Raw genomic sequence first — 23,125 nt, forward strand, 5'->3', positions numbered from 1 at the left:
ACCTGGATGAGGGAGGCTGCAGCAGGGATCTGTCTGTTGAAGTGCTTCTGTCTCTGCTTCTGCTGCACCTTCAGGGCAAACCCTGAGCCCAGGATACCCTAAACACAGATTTTTTAGGTTGTGTCTATTCATACCGCAGGGAAAACAGAGAAAGTTATTAATAGATGTAACATATTGTGCAGGGTTGATGAATCTAGATGTAGAATCTCACAAAAATTAATTCTATTTTTTACATCAAGCAACATACTCATAGTGGAAGAGAAATGTCACATATTGCGTTTCATTATGGACAAGGGCGTCTTATAAATGCCTATAATGTAAATGTAAATATCAAAGTTGAGAGAGTCAAAGTTGAAATAAGATGGAGATTGAATGAAAAACAGAATAATTTTGATAGATCTGAGATGAAGTAGTTTCTCACTGCTCATGAGTTTCTTGAGATTCATATTCAAAGTATACTTACAGCAGGCAGAGCGAAGAAGGAGATGGCGAAGACGCTGAAGCAGGAGGCGATGGCCTTTCCTATCCACGTTTGAGGAATCTTGTCTCCATAGCCAATGGTGGTGACAGTCACCTAGAGAAATAAAACAAGCAAATAAAACAATAAAAACCTAATAAAAGTAGTAGTTTGAAAGTAGTTGGTACAGATACTTGTGACAGCTTTTTGCATAAAAAAATATTTTCACAACACACATGACCTTTCAGTGATGCAAGTCAGGTTAAGAAATTCAAGAATCATTTGAGTTTGGAAAGAACTAATGAATGATGTTAAACCCTCGCAGGTTGAGTCCTTGCTTTATGTTTCTCCAAATTTAAGTCTGTTTAAAGTCTGTTTGCTAAGAAAAGGTGCTCATTTCATCATTGCCTTCATTTTTCTATGGCTACATGTTTTAGGTAGGTTCCTTCATCAGGGTATATCAATGAAAATGGAAAGACAGACAACACACATCGTATACTAGTATGTTATGTCTTTCCATTTTCATTGATTTACTCCTGACGAAGCTCAACACTGTTGCAAACAGAATGTAAATGTCAATAATTTTACCATTACATCGGACATTCTCTCGATTCAGAGTTTAAATTAAAGTTTATTCAGTAACATGACAGCAAAAAAGCTTTTTCTCTTGTTAATGAACTGCTGAGGTGATGAAAACTCGACTCAATGCAGAGCTCTCAAAGCTTCTTCACTGTAGTCTATAACGGGAGTTAGACAATAGAGTAAAAGTTCATCAGCCGTGTTGGCACTGGCTCCATAACTGTCAGCGATGGCCGGGGCATTTCAGGCTCTGCCCCTCAATGGGAATAAGATTCCCGACCACTAATCCTCAGTGAGTGTAGGAATTCGCTGGGGCGAGGGGGGAAAACAAATACCCTTTTGCATTTGCATGTACACCCACTCTGAAAGCCGAGCCAATTCTGACACATTCAGAGCACACTTGGCTTACAGTGGGTGTCTACGGGGTATCGCTGCGTGAGCCGTCGCTGTGCGCTAACACAAAGCGGCTGATGTAAGGTGAGATACTTAAAAGGGCTTTGGGGGTAAAAAAGAAGGAGTTGGGGCAGGGCGGGTGGGTGTATGTTGGGGGTGCGGGTGGGGGGGTTGGGGGGGTTAATCCCTCACCCACAAATCCGATGACTAAACAATGTCCTCCTGACATCAGAGTGGAATGGTCTACTCAAAAACACCCCTCTCATTCAAACCAGAGGGTTATACTCAAAGTGTGTGTGGTAAAAACCTCTTCATCTCTACACAAAGGTCACAGTCCCAGGTCTCAAAAGCTTTATGGGTTAGGGTGGAATTTGTGTGTGCATGTGTGTGTGCGTGTGTGTGTGTGTGCGTGTATGCACATGTATATGTATATTGTCGCTGTTGGGTTAAAACCTTGTATCTCCCAAACGTCAGCTTTTCAGCCACTAACAAAAACAGCCTTGTTTTTAGCTTGGTGACTAAGCATTTTTGAAATTACCCGGTGGGTTTTGAAAGGATTTCATCAGCCCACAGATGACAATGTAATCCTTCAATTGAAGTGAAAAATCTAATCAAAACCACAATTGGAATGATTCGACAACAGTGATATGTTATAGTTGAATACTTCACCATACTACACCCACTTCAAACTGAACGTGTGCACGGAAAATGAATCCAGTTTTAGAAAAATGTAATCTAGAAAAATGGCAACTAATCTATCTATCTGCTCTCTACATTTTCCCTTTCCTATTGTCTTTTCACTGTGTTCTGGTTGAATTTTGAAAGATTGTTAAGATCAAACACGCATTACCTAACTAACAGAACTTTATTGGAGAGAGGAAAGAAGGAGGGAGGGAGAAAGAGAGAGAGAGAGAGAGAGAGAGAGAGAGAGAGAGAGAGAAAGAGAGAGCGAGGGATATGAATCATGGCATTGGCTTGTCCTCCAGCTGTGCCCTGCACCTGCACATCCCACTGTGGAAAACATGCCAAGGGAAGGAATACACACTGGGAGAGCTTAGCATTCTCCAATCAGGGCAATCTCATTTCACTAAGCACACACGCACACACGCACACACACACACACACACACACACACACCTCTGACGAAACCTGCTGGCACGGCATATCATGACTCTCAAGTTTACAGTCTCCCAAAAACAAAAAGGTGCAAATCCCGGAGCACGATTCTTTTCTCCTCATTGTGAACGGAGCAACACAAATAACAGCTTTTCTTCACCTTTCCATAGAGTGGCGAGGAGCGCCGCGACCCCTCTAACCCTCGTTACAAAAAGGTAGTAATCCCACAATTAAAGTTTTAATTAAGGGAACTGACACTTTATATTGGCGCTCTAAAAGTTCTTTGAGCCAAAGAGCCCAGAGGTGAATGGTTTATTACCGTCTCTTTGTGGCACGCTGATCCTCCGCACAAGGCTGCCATAGGTTTCTCATTACCCCGCGCCTTCAATTCAACTGTTTAATTAACTGCTCTGGAAACCTGAGCCTCCGCCGCAGAGGGAAATAGGCAAAACCAGCTCTACGCACAAAAAACATTAACCCACCTGCCTCTGTGTCGAGTGTTGCAGCAAAACATGCACGCTGCATCAAGAACCGACAGGGAGAAGAAATACATAAGGAGCTGAATAATTGGTCTAACCGGGGTGGCCAGCGTTCTCCATGGTTCCAGTAAGACTCCACTTGAGAGCGCATTGTACAGATAAGTTGCTCTACAGAGAGAATACTTTTTGATGGGCATGTGACCTTTCAAGCATGCAAGCTATGTGCAAGCACTTGAAGGAGCCCGGTAGCATACAGCACGCATTTCAAAAAACGTATCTGAGAAAACGTACTGATACATTAAAGCACATTAAAGCACTCGGTGTAGAAAATGAAAACACAAAGCCTTACCACGCCCCACCACAGGGCATCAGCGTAGCTGGAGAAGCCCGTCTTGCCCTCCTCGTCCACAGCATCCTTCTCTGCCAGGTAGACGAAGTAGGAGGAAAAGATCAGGCCCAGGAAGCCGATGTACAGGGTGGTGATCAGCTCCTGCAAAACACAGACGGTACAAGACCAAAGAGGACGGGATGAATATGCTGTTTGCAAGATCATACATAGCTGTGGTCCATTCATTCAACAAAAAAACAATTTGTACACAATGGTTAGCGTATGCAATATATTTCAACTGCAAAATAAGTAGAAATGAGTTTAAAAGTATCGTATAAATGTTTCATGAATATGTTTTTGGCCCAGCAGTTCAGTGTCTTTCAATTGTAAATATTGCTAAATGAGGCCTAACTGTGGAGGCACATTGAAATTCAGACAAACACATCCTAGTGTGCTTAGTCCATTCCTTTCCATCAATTTATTGACAGTGCTAAAGACAATATGTTTCCACTAAACAGAGCACATAATTTGATAAACCGGTCATTTGACAAAGGGGAGAGGGCAACAAATCACACTAGGCTCGTCTCGGCTTCGTCTTACGTTTTATTTTCTTGACCTTTGCACGCAATCCTCAGTGAGCGGTGCTGTTCCTCTTACGCATCAAAGAGACATGAATGTCAAGTGAAAGTATAACCGAAGAACACAGGGGCTTCGGGGATTAAGAAAAGAACATTACATCCTCTGACTTCATTGTGTATCAGCGTGAGAAAATGCTAAAACAAGTGTACCAGCACACAGACAAAAAAAAAAGAAAAAAAATTACCGGTAATCTTGACTATCTCTCTCTTCTTCTCCTTATAAAGCTAGGTCTGGTGTTGTGTGTTTGTGCACGTGTGTGTGTGTGTGTGTGTGTGTGTGTGTGTGTGCCTGCATGTCTGCCTGTGTGCACTGGACTCTGTGGTAATAAGCAGTAAATGTAGCGTGGACAACAGCATTTAGTCTGCCCATAACCAGCCAGGAAGGCCCAGTCAGACAAGAGCACTCATCCTGTAGAAGAAGAAACGGCAGCTATGTGCAGGAGGCCAACTGACCTCAGGGAAGCCTTATTTGGTGAAGAAACACCCCACAACACATTAGTTGTTTTGTTTTTTTAATGCAGGCTGTGGTGTGAGCCTGGTAAGCAAATGCTTAAGTAGCTGCTGCGTTTAGGTTCGGTAACCACCCGTGTGGATCAAACGCCCTGAGGTGTCGAAGAACCAGAGGTTACCAGGGGAGCCTGCATGTGAACTGGTCATGTAGATCTTGTTTCTTCACGTATTTTGTTTGTTTCTTTTGTTTTAAGTCCCATGTTTGTTTGTTTTTTATCTCACCTCGACAACCTGTATGTTTTTTTACTCTTTTGTTCTGTGTTTGATCATTTTTATCTGTGCAAATGATAAAAACAGAGCGACAGACAGACAGACAGACAGACAGACAGACAGATAGACAGATAGATAGATAGATACAGTAGATAGATAGATAGACAGATAAATAGATAGATAGACAGACAGACAGACAGACAGACAGATAGATAGATAGATAGATAGATAGATAGATAGATAGATAGATAGATAGACAGATAAATAGACAGAGACAGACAGACAGACAGACAGATAGACAGACAGACAGACAGATAGATAGATAGATAGATAGATAGATAGATAGATAGATAGATAGATAGATAGATAGATAGAAAGACAGAAACATTGTGATTCTTTGGTATATGACAAGACTGAATATGATTATACCTGTCTATGAATGAAGACTACAGATCCCAGGAGCCTCCATGTTCCTCCCTGCCGATCCACATGCAGCATGCGCAGGATCTGGAGGAAGCGGATGCCCCTGCAAACCACAGCGTCAGACCCTCATCAGTGTCACAAGCTTTTGTTCTCTCTCCAGCCATGAGTAATGAATAAAAAAGCTGAACAATATGGTTAGCGTACCTGATAGCAGATGTGGCAAACACTTGGCCATTGGATCCTACGCTCAGCACGATGACTGAGGCAATGACCACTATCAAATCTGTGAAAGAAAGAAAGAAAGAAAGAAAGAAAGAAAGAAAGAAAGAAAGAAAGAAAGAACCAAAATCAAATCAAATGTCCTCCCCAGGCTATCAAATCAGGGTTGGGATCAATTCACTTTCTATTCAATTAATTCACATAGTAAATAAAATTTGGTATTACGTTATTATTATAGCATCCACTCTAAAAGATTTGATTCAAGATAACTCGCATGAATGTTTTAAATATTAAATGTTAAATTTTTTGGGATTCTAAAGAAAATCCGCCTCATGAATTGCTTGAATAATCTTAGCTGTCGATCTAAAAGAACAATTCATGACATCAGTTGTGTTACATGGGAACAAAGGAAAATGCCAGGTGCACCTATGATAGATATGGGCTTCCTGATAAAGCGGAGGCGTCCTTTGATGCCCACATATTTGCTGCGGCAGCCAGCCGACCAGAGCCGGACCACGTACTCCGTGCCAAAGAACAGCACCAGCACAATCTCCTGTGGAGCGCAACACAAACACAGAACAAGAGTTAGATTAATCCATTGGTACAGAATGACAATACTGAAACACAAACGAGAGGATGTGGAAATAGATAAGATATCATTTCTAAAAGCACTGCGCATTAAGACTAATCTAAAAGCATTGAGGCCATTATAATCAATCACCAAGATTTCAGATATGATATGAGCGGGTCGTGACAGGTGCGCTGACGGAGAGAAGGAGAGAGAGATTGAGGTGGTCTCGTAGTAGCAAGCCCACCCACAGGAGGAGAGATGGAGGTGTTGATAACGCTGCTGATGACAGCTCATATTCAGACAGGGTCAATGGCTCAGTGATTGAAGCCATAAGATGAAATGCCATGACACTGCTGCCTACAGGATATGCAGGCTAAATAATCTACTTGGGAGTTAAGATCTTGTTGTTATAAATGTAGACCTTTCTGCATCATGTCAAGATGGCGATCAACTATACTAATTTATTTTTTAAAAAAGGCTAGATAAAGGTAATAATTTCAAATCTGCTCAGATTGTGTTCAAATATCTGCCATGGTGCATTTGTTTTTCTATATGCGCATACATGTGTGCTTCTGTGCATGTGAGCCTGAATGAGTGTGTGTGTAAATGAGTGTGTGTGTGTGACTTGATCAGGTCTGTCTGATGGAGATCCTTTTCCCAGCCACCATGTATCCATAATATTTAGCCACCTAACTGTCAGTAAAGGCCTAAGGCCGTGTGGGTGGCCGTCCCGTTGATTGCTTGAACTGGCTGCTCCCTGACCGCCCATTGTATGAAACTTAATACCATGAGCCCTGCTGCAATAACACAGTGCCGCAGAGACCCAAAACAATGACCTGTCACTCACACCAGACGCTACTCTGGCTAGCAAAAGTGGCGCTGTACTATCATCACAAAGACAAAATGCACTGATGTGTAAATTTTGAAACACAATTGACAAAGTCAGGCTGAGTAGTGATGGAGAGGCGGACAGACAGACAGACAGACAGACAGACAGGCAGATCCTTTTGGCTGGATCTAGCTCCCTAATTTTCAATGTATTCATATTCGTTCATTAACCATGGTTACGGTTTTAAATTTTGCGCTTCAGCCGTCTGGCCTGGGTTTCCTCCAGCCCCATGAATCGCTCATTTTTGTCACAGAGATAATGACAAAGAGAAAGGAAGCCAAAGAGGCAGAATGAAAGACAGAGACAGACAGAGACGGTTCAGTAAATCCCTATAACATCCAGTTCAGTTGAACTTGACCGACCAGCCATAGCCTTATTATTGTTTGCCTAGACGACGTTTCACTGCCCTGTTGCTGTCTATACAACGTTGCATCATCCGTAGATAGTTCTGGCTAAAAGGTGTCAATGTCCTTCCAGACAAGGCTATTTTCCCACACCTGTCTACCATACGGCCCGTTCTCCACAGGCTAGCAGGGAGATAACTTGTGTTTGTTTACAATGGCTTTCCAAAGAAACCAAAACACCAGAATTCAAAGTTGAATCTATTACTGACAAACAAGGTGGGAATCTTTGATAGTCCTATCTAATATGAAAATCCAGTGGTGTTACCATTTAACTGGGTAATATTGTTGTTCAATGTGGGCCTATGTTTTCTAGGTAAAAAATAAAAATGTTATAATAACTAATACAGTTGCCAGACAAGCACCAGCACAAATGTCCACAGCACCCCAGTTCATCATGATTCATAATTATGACATCTGGGTGACATTTGAAAGTCAAAGGTAGGTCTGAATTTCGGGAATTTGAAGGGATTAGCTATAATTCCATAAAATGGGTCACCCAGATGTTGGGGTGTTTTTTGTCTGTGTATCAGATACTGGCAACTACGTGTTTACTGAAAACAGCCGCCTGTTTGTGTACCGATAATCTCATCAAGCCAAACGAGGATGAAGCTGATTCAAAGAGCTGCTTGGGAATTACAGTATCAGATGAAAATGTGATTAGATTGCTTCATCTGTGTGTCCCACTACAAGGGGAAGGTGCACACATACACACACACACACACACACACACACACACACACACACACCATTCATTACATCTGGATTTACCTGAGCTTTCCTAAGCTTTTATAACTCATGGACAGTACACATCCCAACTAATAACCTACTTATTACTGATCTAATTTGAGTTATTACTGATCTAATTTCAGATACCAGCGTCACCCACTAACCCACTCAAATTGCAAATGCCCCCTCAGAGATTTAACATTTAACATATCTTTTTTTTTTTGTTGAATTGATTTGAGTTGAATTGTTGAGTTGAATTTTTGTTGCTCTTCATTTGTAAGGATGATTCTAATCAATCACACCACAGTAATTCACCCTCACTCTCCTCATGTTTAGCACCTCCCACAAATAAACTGAGAGTTGTTTTTGAAAATGCAGCTGTTGCCAAGCTGGCAAGTCCCTTTCATATGTGGTTTTATCAATGTTCTCTAGTGATTTGCATTGTGGAGATTTTTGTGTCATTTTGTGTCAACGTTGAAAAAAAAAACACCCCACTTATTCTGGTAAACTGAGTCCAAAATTGTGCTTAACACCAGTTTATTCGACTTCTGGTAACTGAGATTAAAAGCTTTTCTACTATTCCAGCATTCTGGTAAACAAGAGAGAAGAGAGCATTTTTGAGCAGCGACAGACTGAGTGACCTCAGTTACTAGCTCTGATTCTTGTGTTTGCAATGTGAATTTTTACAATGAGCATTTTTAAACATCAATATATCATTGTGAAATTTATTGTGATTCCTTGGTATAATTACTGTAAAAGTGGTGAGGATTAGTATCCTCTATCTCATGCCAGTGGTATTGTTACTGCAAGTGTTTTTCAAAATGAAGACCATATTTCCCCTAAACCCTTTTGCTTCCTGTCACAAAGAGGATGTTGCTACTTGTCATCCTCCCTGGTGTCGCTCCTTCACTTTACTGAAGATAAACATGTTGAAAGTGATGTTTCCATCGGCCTTTCACTCATTCCACCATCTGACGTTGCAAGAAACTCTGAAAGGTTTAGCTCCATTAGCGCTGGATGAGCAGCGCCCTCTTTCTGTTTTGTGCGGTAAAGCAACCCAGCAGATTTCCTCTGAGATCCGACCGGGGGGCACACAATGTCAAATGCAGAGTAGAAACTGGTAGAGGCTGCAGTCCTCTAGGCGATGGTCTCGTTTGTTTACAGTTATCATGCTATTGTCTCAAACTAAATGTGGTAATGATTTATTGATGCTGAAATATATTACAAAACATATAAAAATGTTAAAAATATACAGCACTGTTGTGACATGAACAAGACCTGGGCAGGAGAGGCGACGAGGGAGGGACCCATATGACACGTGATGGATGCGTGTGTGTGTGTGTGTGTGTGTGGGTATGTGTGTGTGTGTGTGTGTGTGTGTGTGTGTGTGTGTGTGTGTGTTTTTGCGTGTCCTGCCGAGCCTGGCTAGCTTTACTTTGGCAGCTGCCTAGAAAGCCAAATATCCTCAAGGACTAATGTCCCCTCTGCCATCCAAAACAAGCAGCCTGTGATTCATGGATGTCAGCTAACCCTGAACTTTCTAAGTATAGCTACTACCACTGATACACGCCACCGTGACACCACACACAGAACCACTCCCACAGACACACACACACACACACACATACATACACACACATACACTATAAACAGAATTGAAATGTTGAAGCAAAGATAAGGGATAATCTCATCTCATTCACTAAAACATGCAATATCCATGCCTGCACACACACACACACACACACAAAAAAAACAGGGTTCAACAATTCAAGGGCTAAGACTAACAGTGAATTATGTGGGGGACATTTTCACCTATCTCTACATCTTTATGAGCCTGAATACTGCTGCTCTTGTGTAATGAAGCCAGACAGAAAGGTGGAAAGAGAGAGAGAGGGGGGGGGGGGGAGAGAGAGAGAGAGAGAGAGAGAGAGAGAGAGAGAGAGAGAGAGTTTTTGGCTCTTCCTGGGTGTAAATAAATGAATAACTCTGATAGTAGATCCTCAAAGGGCACTGGCCAAAAGTTTAGAGAACACGATGTCCACTTCTGTCCTCTGATTGACCCCAGTACTCAGTAGGTGGTGTGTGTGTAGTGTGTGTGTGTGTGTGTGTGTGTGTGTGTGTGTAGTCTTTGTGTCTGTGTGTGTGTATGTGCATGTGTCTCTGTGTGTGAAGATGAGTATGTAGTAGCCGTGTGTGTATTTATATTCGCTGTGTGCTGGCAAGAGACAGATGATGCAAGCTCTTTGTAGAGTTTCCAAACAGCAGCCATAATTTTCTCTACCTGTTGTACGCCCTGGATTTATTGCATCACTTAGCAGCCTTAATAGCCTAATAAGCCACACAAAGCCAATTTACCAGCAAGTGTCAGCAAGTACAGTCTGTAAGGAGCCACATGATTCGGCTCAATGCACATGCTAACCTACAGCCCTCTGTTTCACTTGTGTCATCGGAATAGATTAAAACGCTGGCTCCGATTCGTATAGAGCCTTTCATTAGTGATCCTGTGCAGCTCAGTGGTTAGGGCATGGCATTAACATTTCTATGGTTAGAGGTTTGTTTCCCATGCTAAAAATCTGTGCACACATGCTACTGTAAGGGGCTTTGAATGAAAGCAAAACCAAATGGCAGGTGTTGTTATGATATTTACAATAGTGTGGCTAGTTAAAGCACACTGAGTCTTTTTTTGAGCTGTGTAATGTCTTATCAACACCTTGGGCTCAAGTGTAAGATGGCGGTTAGGATCCATCCCAGTCAAGATCTTCTATCTCCATCATGTGGATACCAGAGGGTATTGCAGTGCAGCGAAAACCACAGACTGTGACCAGTCATAACTACTGACTGAACATGCAGCATATATGTTTTCATTTCCTTAGCAAGTAAAGGCCAGTTATGTGTGTCATACAGGAAAACTTATATTCAGTCTTAATTACTATGCTTTCTCTCAGTTCTGTAGTGATAACACCAACATCAACTGACATGCTGTTATGCTTAGGTTTAATGCAGTAATTAACCATCATTTCATTAGAAATAGACTAATAAGAGCAGCCCATTCCAGCTTGATGTGGCTCATGATACTTAATTGTGAAGACAGAGTTCGCCTTTTTGTGGACGTCTGTGGAACTTGTGGAAGTTTGAGGAGTTTCGACAAGCAGAAACTACTCACCATCCAGAAGAGGGTCCCGGTGGCGAAGTCGGCATATTGCTCTATGGTGGACAGGACACTGAAGATGAGACACACCAGGACCATGATGAAGCTGTAGGGAGGGACACGAGATTACAAGGCAGTCAGTCATCACTACATATATCACTCACTGTTCATTCACTCATTCATTCATAATTTTTGCAATAGGCTCATGAGGGGCTTTGCTTTGTCTTTCTCTGATCCAATGGGATTGAGAGCAATAGAATCGGTTGTGTGTTTTCACCATCACAGAAATAATCCTTGCAACAGATCTTTTAAGTGCTTTAACATGACCTACTATCAGTGTGTGCATGCCCTGACATGATAAAGCTCACTTTAAAAACACATAACACCATTGAGATATACTGTACTGGGGGATGCATTATAATGTTGTGTATTACAAGCTGGGTGACATGTCATATGCTGAAGGGGTTATGTACGTTTCTGTTGTTTATTATTGTACATGTAACATACAAAACAAGGCTCAAACTTACATACGTCAGCGTAAAGGAAAGGCGTGCAAATTGCAGATTCAGCGAGGCCTCCATGGTAAAGCATATGCCTACAGTTTAAAACATTTTGAAATGTGTATGACCAAATGATCCAGGTGGATTAATGAGAGGGGTATAAGGTGTGTTTGGCTTCAAGGATCATGCAAACTGCTTTAGGTGCGTTTAGGTGGTTGAGTGGGTGGGTGGGGTGGGTGGATGCGGGGAAGGGGTGAGACTCCTTCAGGATTCCCCTTACACACAGGTTATCACACATGGGCCAGATGGGCCAGTGATGATTTTTCTCTACAAGGATTACTGCACACTACCAGAGTCTCGCACGCACACACACACACACACACACACACATACACAAACACATCTATATCGCTCTTTCAGAAACACAAAAACACATAAAATGCAAAAACTGTGGAGCTCAATGTTCTGAGTGTATTACTGGAGCCATAAGGAAGCCAAATTACCTACAATAGTGTTGTCTGTGGTTACATCAAACCTCAGATGTAGTGTCTTTGACATATGAGACTGAAGGATTAGAGATCTGTATGAAAACTAAAAACTAGACTTAGAGCCCATCCATCTCTTTTCACTAAAAACAAACAAATAAACGCCCGAGACACCATCTAAAGTGAAATAAGGACAAGTTAGCTCACTGCACTGAAAATTATGGTCTGGACCAGCTGTATTAAAGCAGTCCTAAATACAACACTGTGAAAGAAATCATTTTGTTCAGTTTAAACTCCAGATACATAAGGCCAAACACAGCTCCAGTGTGTATTTCAAGAAATAAAAGGTTCACCGAGAAGTTTCCCAGAGAAGTTTCCCAGAAGGCTGGTAATTGACTTCTCGGTGAACCTTTATTTCTTGAAATACACACTGGAGCTGTGTTTGGCCTTATGTATCTGGAGTTTAAACTGAACAAAATGATTTCTTTCACAGTGTTGTATTTAGGACTGCTTTAATACAGCTGGTCCAGACCATAATTTTCAGGTTACCTAAAAGTTGGAATTTGACCTAAAATTCTCATCTTAAAATTACCCATGTAAGTGTATTGTTTCTGAGTTTAATTTGAACCAGTGATTATTTTACAGCATTTACTGCATATCCCAGAACAATTTACAAGTCACAAGCCTCTGTTAAATACTGCTGGCCCGAAGCCTAAAAAGACCTGTTGCTGTTGCTCCAGTATGAAAATAAAAATCAGAGAGAAAGCCTGAAATCTTGCGTGGATATCAAAGGCATAAGTATTGATCAACTACTTTTCTAATGTAGAACAAATCCATACAAGGGAGGGACAGATGTGTGTAGACGGTAACATTTAGGCACTAATGTCTGTATGGTGCCAATTTGACCAAATCATACAAGGGAAATGACTCATGAGCATCTGAAAATCTGAAAATCCTCAACCCTTTGTATCATGTCCTTGGCTATAGAGAATATTGCCTGTTGTACATTCAGTGGTGTGGTGTATGCAGTATCTGGCCAATGGAAAGGAAGATATTTGTTATTACACTGTTGCCAGGCTGTCAGGCAAGGGCATTACCAGCCTTCTGGGAAAGAACAGGCCAGTCAGAGAGGGCAGGTAAAGACCAGGACAGGTAAAGCCATCCCAAAACCCATTTCCCATGCCTTGACATGGGATCATTTTACCAGGATTAGCAGAAATATGATGTCAAAGCCATGTAGGTCGTGGACGGGGGTCATGTAATCTGAGTGTTTTCATTTAGAGCATGCGACTATGACATTTGATTTGAAGTGATAACAGGGCACTGCAGTATCCCCGTGATTCTACATAAGAGCTGGTCAAATGTCACAAGAGAACAACATCAGTATGTTGTAATGCAAAACTCAACTTTCCAAACAATTCCTCTTGGGGAGGAGCCAAAGTGCAGCAGTAGTTCAGCAAGCATGCAGTAAAAAGAGGGACTCTACAAGGGCTATATCTTTACAGGTATGGAATCTACATAGCACATGGTTTATTAGCTGGTATTTATCAAGAATCTCAGAGTAAAAAAATCTAGCATTACTTCAGCTTTTAAGGTGATTATTGAGATGGGAACAGTGATCCTAGATATAGATAACTGCTGTAAGTTAGCAGAGGTCAGTGTTAGTAAAGACTGCTGTAAATTGGACATAAAAGCCATCTTTTTAGTTGACATACTTGATGACATACTTACTCATGTCAGATCAAAGTCTACATTATGCACTGTTCTTCAAAAGCTTATATGCTTAGAGCATGTAGTGTAAAACATAGCCTACTAAGAAATCTCTCGCACTTGAAGTTGTCATGGTTTAGAGTTTGTAAGCCACCGCTGTCTCTTGACCCATAAAAGATTGAACAAAAATAAAAACACAAACCCAAATCCACTGCCCAAAAAACATGATTGCAATGTTTAAGATGGTGTACTTATTTAATCAGGCTGGATACAGATGGTAGATAGACTGAGTGAGTTACAGTTTTCCTATCACAAAGCTTTCAGCATTGACACCCCGGGGAGGTGTTTGCTGCGGACCGGGCTGGGTCAACTCACAACCATTAGCCAACCTTATTTGGTCAGGCCAAAACCCCTGGGATCTGATTAAAACAAAACAGCTGGGGCTTAGGCCAGTATTATTGACTGTAGATCCGTCCAGCGTCACCAAAATAAGTACAGAGCGCAGCGCTACGCCAAACCCTCTTTTGAATCAGCTATGAAACATGGGCTATACAGAGGGGATGATGTCATCTCAAAAGTGTGGGTGACACTGATGGGACGTGTTTGCACTTGCAGAATCGTGCATGCACACAAACCTACGTGCAGACACATTTCCTACACTGCGCCCTCACACACACTCACACACACATTTTGAGTGTGGACAATGCAAGAGGAAGTAGCATATCAACGCTAGCCTGTCTGTCTGTCATATTCACTGGTTCTAGCTCACTGAGTCTCATTTATTTGGCCAGAGTGTCCATCCAGGAAAAAACCCTAGCTGCTCCCCACACAATTGCCTGGGAAACAACAAGAGCTTATTCCAAAATGAGGAGGCTCTAATTAAAGTGTCTAATAATGAGGAGTATTATGTAACTAACAAGTAGATAAGCTGAAATGTATACAGCACTATGGCTGTGGCACTACATACAAAACATGTGACATTTAACATGTCTCAGATGTGTACAGTCACTGAGAAGCAACAAAGTCAGAAAATGTATGTGACCACGTTGTCAAGGCTGCCCACCTCGGCATCCCGTCATGTGTCTACAGCGTTTCCCCTAGGATTTTTTCCAGCAGCGGTGCGCTTGTGTTTCACAGAGGTTCTTAGGTTTACCTGTGACCGGATTGACTGGGCCGCATGCACAAACACACACACACACACACACACACACACACACCTATCAATGAAATAAATGCACATGATTCACTTTTCGCTTGCTTGCATTGCTTTATGTTAGGAACAGGTGTGACTCCGCCATTCGCACGAACCAAGCTGAGATAAGAACCAGAGAGGAGTAACAAACAATATTGCAAGAGACTCCAACAATGGTCCCTGAAACATCTATTCAATATATCAAAATCAGTATCCACTAAGTAGCATAGAGATTGATATGAACTCATCCCACTGTAGTTGCAGTGTAAAGTACAAGCTTATAGGCTACACAGTGCTCTGGTTTTCAACATCTCTCCTGTCAGATTATCCCCGATTGAGTCAATTTAACACAATTGACTCACAGCGCACAGTGCGCTATATTTGGCTGGACGAGTCAGAATTATTCCACTGTTTGATGACTTTTTAAATGAGCAGAAATGTTTCATTTTTGTCAGCACCTGTCATTCGGTTTCATGTCCTGATATGAACAATGGCTTTCAAAAGAACAATGTCCTGCTAATTCTAGTTTAGAGTAATTGTTTAATTGGGCTTACAAATTAATGTGGGTTGGTAGGTTTCAAGCAAACCTCTGTGAACTAATGGACCATTTATCTCTGAGTAGCCTATGTTTGCAAAACTTGTGATCTCATAGCAGCGGTGCAAGAGTTTCAGCAGCCGTACTGCCTCTATATAGGGGAAACATTGGTCCACATTGCAAGCAACACTAAGAGAATCAACTATGAGCCACTACATGGCCTTTTACCTACAGTATCATCTTGAAGGAAGCCATAAGCATTATACATTTTATGTGTTAATCTGATAGGGCTACTGTCTGTCCTTTTCAGCAGCCCCTGTGACCACACATCACTTATTCATGGTAACTCGCTAGGTTGTTTCCAAGAAGTAGTGGAAATGTTTGTACAGTAGGTTTCAACTCAAGTTCCTCTAAAGTGCTACAAGCTGACTCATCTATACTTGACCGCTGAAATGTGATTAGATTAGCCGCAAACTAAACTGAAGACTTGTGTGTACAGACTTCAGACTACTGTGTTCTTTCTTAGCAACTAAATAACTTAAATCAGAATATAATCTTGTAGCATTCGTTTAAAGGCCTACTTCACTGCTGTGAATATGATGATTTATTAAAACTAGGTCACCCATGTAGTAGAAATGTGCAATTATTTTTGAAATTGGAGCCCTATGACCAGAGAAAACTGAGAAAACGGCTGTAGATTCACCATATCGCTCTTAAGGGGGAATCCTACAACCAGAATGCATTGCGCGCGTCACTGACTCTGATGGTGTGTTCACGGCCAATGTAGCACCAAAGACAAAGTTAGCAGAGACAAAGTAGCATTATATCTCTTTAATGAGGCTTATTTTCATTTACAAAACATTTTTCCTCATCGAGTCTGGATAAATCACACCCGTTTTCAAAGGATCATAATATTATATATCACTATATTCGGCCTCATAAGTTGTAATAGTGGCGCCACATCTCTGCTCCGATATTATATTGTAAAGCTAGTTGTTTTTTTGTGTTAGATTCAGCTCTTCTGGATGAATCACAGAGAAATTTAGCAGCTTAGCTTAGCTTAGCTGCGGCTGAAACGTCGCTCCGGTCCGGTGGTCTGACTCTGTTGTGTCTGATTCAACAGCGCGATATTCAGCCTCGTATCATGTAACTAGTTTTCTTCCAAATATACTGATATTTTAAAGTATTTAGCAGTATGATATTTTAGTGTCTGCTTTTCCCTATCGCTAGCGTAGTATGGGACGGGAGTGTTTTGGGAGACCCACATTTTACCGTCCTTGAAGGCACCACTACAGAAAATGCGGAAACGTAGTTTGTAGTCTAAGGCCGATCTCCAAAGCCGCATGACGCGTTTTGCATCACCCGGCGGACTTTTGCCGGCAAATCAGCGGGGAGCCGAGAACGGCCGTGCTTGCAATTATTTTTTTTAATGCCGTTATCTCGAGATCACGAGTTATCTTGTGATCTCGAGAAAACGAGCTTTGTTATCTCGAGATAAAGAGATAATCAACCCGTTATCACGAGAAAACAAAATGTTGTTTCCTCGTATTACTTATAATATTTATCAGAGATCAGGAGTGCCATGCCAGCATGCATAGATGGCGTCTTGACAACTGTAGCAACTGATTTAAGCTGAAAATGTCAGATCAAGGAGTACCCATTATTGATCAACGCATCAGACTGTACTTCAATCAAGGTCTAACACAGGCAGAAATTGCACTGCGTCTTGTTTTCTCGAGATAACGAGATAAATTAACCCGTTATCTCGAGAAAACGAGCTTTGTTATCTCGAGATAACAAAATAATTAAGTTGTGATCTCGAGATAACGGCATTAAAAAATAATTGCAAGCACGGCCGTTCTCGGCTTCCGTACTACCCATATTGTAATGATACAATGCTGGTTGAAAATCGGCGAAGTTGCCCTTTAACATTCAGTAATTTCCTTAAAATTTGAAAATATAAAATATGAACTTGTGAAAGATGCATTTACTGAGAGTGCTTCTTGGTAGGGATGGGACGATATATCGAAATTCAAAATATTGCAATACAAAAATGTGACAATACGTATTGTGGGGCAGAAAAATGAATCGTGATATTAGCTACATTTTATTCTGCTGTAGTAATCACATTTTCATCACAATTTCATAAGCTCTCCATCAAAACTATATTATCTGCATTTTGTAATTACATTTTTAAATTGTTTACATTCTAGCAAGCCAATGTCATTACTTGAAAAATCTGTCTCAGAAATAAACATAATTCTGCATACTTTCATACTTTTATTTATTACATTGTATTGCAGTTGTATCGAATTGTGAACCCCATATTGCATATCGAATCATATCGTGACATCAGCATATCATCCCATCCTGGTCATAGCATGAAAAAGACCTTGTGACTTGTTGGGTTTCATGCTGAATTCTGGTTCAAACAAGTACAAGCTGGAGGCGTCCAAGTGCAGCAAAACTGCCCTGGCCATCACGTCTACCCAGCCTGGTCAGAGAGACAGCAGCCCTCCACAACCCTCACCACTGCCCCCCCTCCCCATCCCATCCATGGAAGAGCTTAGGGTGGATTACACCACATCAGCCACCAGCCACAAACATGGATATTCCATCCTGGCTTAGCTATCATCTTGTCCACCAAATACTTGGAAAATAGAAATAAATCTCCTTACAGGTTGGAGGGCAAGATGAATGGAAAGAGAAATGGTTGGGAGGGTGATTACACAACAGAGGCCATATTATTCACCTCCACACCTCCTATGTCAGATTTAGCTTCCCTTTGAACTTCTAGGTGTTTGTGTTGTACACATGAAGCGATATTCTGCTGGCCTGTACTGCCACGTCACCGCCAACCAGAATGGTCAGGTAATGTCTAGACAACCAAGGGCAAATGTTAATACCATCAGCTCGTCAGTTAAATTCAGTTGTAGATTTACACACCATTCTAGGCATTTAGAAGACTCTCTTAACTAGAGCAATAAATTACAATAGGTGCAACAGTGGAATAAGGTTAAATACCTTGCACCATCAAAACAGTAGCCTATCCAATGTATTCGAAATACAAGCGCCAAGACAAGAGTGGCAAGACAGAGTAAATATGTGTGAGTATGTGTATGGATGTGACTCATAAATTACAAATACTTTTTTTTTGACAAATCTCTTTATTGGTGAAAACACAACTGATACAGTACAATTCACAGTTTCTGACATTGTTATCACCACTTCTTGTTATTCATCACATCGCTACATACAACAACCAAAACAAAGAAATTAATTAACAAGAAAAAACAAAACAAAAAACAAACAAAAAACACACATCAGTGAAATGAAAATCAGTAATTAGCGTGGCAGGGCTGTTTATCAGAGGACTCATTCTGGGGGGATATTAGGTAGATTATCAAAATAATCAACAAATGGTTGCCATACCTTGAAAAACAGTTGTTAGTGCCTCTGAGGGCAAATTTGATTTTTTCTAAACTTAAGAAAAACATCACATCGTTTAGCCATGCAGAAAACAAGGGGGGGGTTTGCGGGATTTCCAAGCCAATAGTATTCTCCGCCTGGCCAGGAGTGTAGAGAAAGCAATGACATCAGTATCACTAGACTTGCATGGTATACGGTCAGATGTCACTCCAAATATTGCCACATGAGGGCATGGCTGTATTGTTACCTTTAAAACCTTTGATAATGTATTAAAGATTTCCATCCAGAACTCATGAAGTCCCGGACAGGACCAATACATGTGAGTGAGGTTTGCTTCAGGGTCACCACAACGGTCACATTTTGGGTCGGATCCAGGATATATTTCAGCCAATCTAGATTTACTAAAGTGCGCTCTATGGACTACTTTCAGCTGAATTAAACCCAGCCGTACGCAAGAAGTAGATGAGTTGATCCTGTCTAAAGCTCCATCCCAGCAATACTCGGTCAATTCTTCACCCAACTCCTCCTCCCATTTGGATTTGGTTTTGAGTATTTTGTCTTTAGTTAAAAGCATCAAATCAAAATATATACCTGAAATAAGCCCTTTATGAGTTGGAGACAATGTAAGAAGTCTTTCCCATGCAGATTCAGAAGGAAGCTGTGGAAAGGAGCTAAACTGTTGTTTAACAGTGTCGGAGTTGAAAATATCTTAACAAGTTAGAGTGAGGTAGATTAAACTTCCTACAAAGTGAGGGAAAGCTGTGAAAAGTATCACCTTCATAGAGGTCTTTAAAACAATTTAGACCTAAATGACTCCATTGAGTAAACGTAGAATCTAAAATGGAGGGTATGAACAGGTGATTATTGTTAATGGGGGCCTGTGTTGATGCTGAGTGGAATTTAAAATGACGGCGGTATTGAATCCAAATCTTTAATGTTGAAAGCACTAGAGGATTGGATGAGTGGCGGGAGGGAGATATATTGTAGGTAGGGATGAGAAGACTAACGCAGGCAAGGAGGAAGATCGGCAGGATTGTGCTTCTAGAATGCACCAATCGGTGTCAGGGGCATGTAGCCAAAAAATCATTTTAGGAATATTGGCGCTCCAATAGTAATATATAAAATTGGGAAGAGCAAGACCGCCTCCAGATCTAGGTCTTTGCAAAAGATTTTTACTAATTCTGGGAACTTTACTACCCCAAATAAAATTAGACATAGCTTGATCTATAGATTTAAAAAAATGATTTGGGTAAAAAGAGGGGGAGACACTGAAATACATACAAAAACTTGGGGAGGATGTTCATTTTAATACACTGCACTCTCCCTGCCAGCGACAAGGGTAAACTACCCCAACGCAGAAAATCAGACTTCATGTTGTTAACTAAGGGAGTAAAGTTGGCTTCATAAAGGGAGGATAATGTCCGTGTGATCTTGATACCTAAATATTTAAAACCGGAGGGTGACAAGTGAAAAGGAATGTCCGTTTGTTTGATCTGTAAGGCTAACGTGTTGATGGGAAAACATTCACTTTTTTGGAAATTCAATTTATAACCAGAGAAAGAGCCGAAATCTTTTAAGATGGATTCGATAATAGGGATAGAAGATACAGGATCCTCTATATACAACAAGAGGTCGTCCGCATACAGAGAAACTCTATGTTCCATGCCATATCGAGTAATACCACGCAACCTAGGTGATGTTTTAAGGGCTATTGAGAGGGGTTCAATCGCGAGGGCGAAAAGTAATGGGGATAATGGACATCCCTGACGTGTCCCTCTGAACAAGGGAAAATAGGGAGAGTGCAATGAATTGGTATTCACACATGCATGGGGGTGGGAATAGAGAAGCTTAATCCAGGAAATAATAGTATCACTAAATCCAAACTTTTGCAAAACTAGAAACAGATAATCCCATTCTATTCAGTCGAACACCTTCTAAAGAGATGACGACTTCTGGAGGGAGAAGGGAGTCTGATGTATGGATAATGTTCAAGAGTCGCCGGACATTGGAGCACTAGTGTCAACCTTTGGTCTTCTGAAATTACCTGTGGAAGACTCAAGGCGCCGAGCTAATACTTTACAAAAATTTTCTGTTCTTGGTTTAGGAGGGAAATTGGACGATATGAGCCACATTCTGTGGGATCTTTATCCTTCTTTAAAATAAGTGATATGGTAGCTTGTGTAAGTGTAGGGGGAAGAGATCCATTACCCAATGACTCATTGAACACCTCCAACAAGATTGGAGCTAGTTTGTCGCTAAACCTCTTATAGAAATCAGCTACATAACCATCGGGGCCTGGCGCCCTGCCACTCTGCATTGATCTAATAGCTGCAGTGACTTCTTCAAGCTCAATAGGTTTTTCTAAATTGGTTGCCGTCTCAGGTTCAATGGTCAACTCAAAGCTATCAAAAAAGGAGTCCATACGATTCTTATCAGCTGGAGGTTCAGATTTGTACAAGGTAGAATAAAATGATTCAAAAACTTTATTCATTTCTTGAGGTTTAGAAGTAAGAATGTTAGAGCTATCCCTAATCTTGGGGATCAAGCGTGAGGCAGCTTGGCGTTTGAGCTGATGGGCAAATAGTCAACTGCATTTGTCTCCATATTCATATGACAGGCCACGAGAATGTAAAATCATATGTTCTGCATTTTTGGTGGAGAGTAAATTAAATTCTTTGTAAGCCAATTCTTTTTTTGAGGAGCTCTGGTGATGGGTTTGAGGTATACTGTTTGTCAACAGCAAGAATAGAATCTGTAAGGTATGGCAAGCGTTTATTATAACTTTTCTTCTCATGTGCTGCAAGTGATATTATTTCGCCACGAAGAACAGCTTTAAGAGTTTCCCATAATAGTGAGTAAGAGACCGAAGCTGACCTGTTCGTATCAAAAAAATTGTCTATAGATTTAGAAATTTTATCAAAAAACTGGAGCATGGTCAGAAATTACTATAGCCAGATATTCCACTGATAACACTGAACTAAGAAAGGATCTATCGATAAAAAAATAATTTATACGAGAAAAGGATTGGTGAACATGAGAGAAGAAAGAAAATGTTTTGGATACAGTATTTGATAATCTCCAAGGGTCTATACACCCATTATCTTCCATAAAGGCTGATAAAGACTTGGACATTTTAGATGTGTGTGTAGTTTTAGGATTAGAGCGATCCAAAACTGGATCAATGACGCAATTAAGATCACTCACCCCAATGAAGATTGTAGGAAGCTTGAGCATCTTTCGAAGAATACAATTTTGTTATCCTACTGCACACGCAGACGGGCGGGATGGAGTAGGCTAAAACGCACATTTTTCTTGTAGAGATTGGTTTTCACTCCGTTGAAGGCTGCACGTCTCCGAGCTAGGCTCGCACTGAGGTCGGGATACAGCAGGATCTTGTGGCCGCGGAAACTCAGGTCCTGGAATCTCTTAACAAGTTCCTTGTGCTGGTAGTAGTGGAAACAAACGATGAAAGCTCTGGGCCCAGAATTATTTCCTCCTGCCTCGGTCGCTCTCCCACGTCGGTGTGCTCTCTATCCAGTACAAGCGGTGTCGGGAAGAGTCCAGCTCCAAATAATTCCTCAAAGAAATCGGTCATAAACTTGACTGGGTCCGAACCCTCCATCTTCTCCGGGATCCCAAGTATTCAGACGCTGGAGCGGCGGGCACGATTTTCCAGATCATCAACTTTATCCATAAACTGTTCATTATGGGATTTCAGCGATCTACAGAGCGACTCCAAATCCGTGATCTTGTCGCTATGATCAGATAGCGCTGTTTCCATCACGGTGATGCGTTGTCCTTGCGTGTTGATGGTTGCTCTAATGGATTCTAGCGACTCGTTAACCGGAGCGAGAGCCGTATCCAACAAGGCTGACACACTTGAGGTGAGGTCATTGTGAATTGCCGACCGAAGGTTTTCCAAGTCACTGGGCAGCGGGCTTGCACACGTTTCCTCCGAAGAGGTGCTAGATTGGCTCGGCGAAGACACAGGCTGGCTGTTAGCATGTCGGTCGCTAGCTTGGCTGCTAATTTTGGAGCTAGCATGATCATTCGACAATAATTTAGACGATGTTTTCTTCAAGTTGGGCATTGTTGGCATAAGAACCACAGTTTCGTTTGTTAAGAGTGTTCGTTTCGTTTGTTAAATTAAATATAGTTCACCACAAAAATAAAATAAACGATGA

General features: G+C 41.4%; 1 protein-coding gene across 1 annotated transcript in view; it reads right to left on the minus strand.

The window, feature by feature from the left end:
* kcnq1.2 (potassium voltage-gated channel, KQT-like subfamily, member 1.2) overlaps positions 1–23,125 on the minus strand; it is a 168,737-nt gene that overhangs the window by 139,143 nt on the left and 6,469 nt on the right. Inside the window, exons 2-8 of the mRNA XM_071922734.2 lie at positions 11,106–11,196; positions 5,779–5,905; positions 5,338–5,416; positions 5,140–5,236; positions 3,374–3,514; positions 464–574; positions 3–98 (exon numbers count right to left, since the gene is read on the minus strand). Of these exons, the coding sequence (XP_071778835.2) occupies positions 3–98; positions 464–574; positions 3,374–3,514; positions 5,140–5,236; positions 5,338–5,416; positions 5,779–5,905; positions 11,106–11,196 (742 nt within the window). The remainder of the gene's footprint in view (positions 1–2; positions 99–463; positions 575–3,373; positions 3,515–5,139; positions 5,237–5,337; positions 5,417–5,778; positions 5,906–11,105; positions 11,197–23,125) is intronic.

This window comes from Centroberyx gerrardi, chromosome 4 (genome assembly GCF_048128805.1).
Source record: "Centroberyx gerrardi isolate f3 chromosome 4, fCenGer3.hap1.cur.20231027, whole genome shotgun sequence".
Taxonomy (NCBI): domain Eukaryota; kingdom Metazoa; phylum Chordata; class Actinopteri; order Beryciformes; family Berycidae; genus Centroberyx; species Centroberyx gerrardi.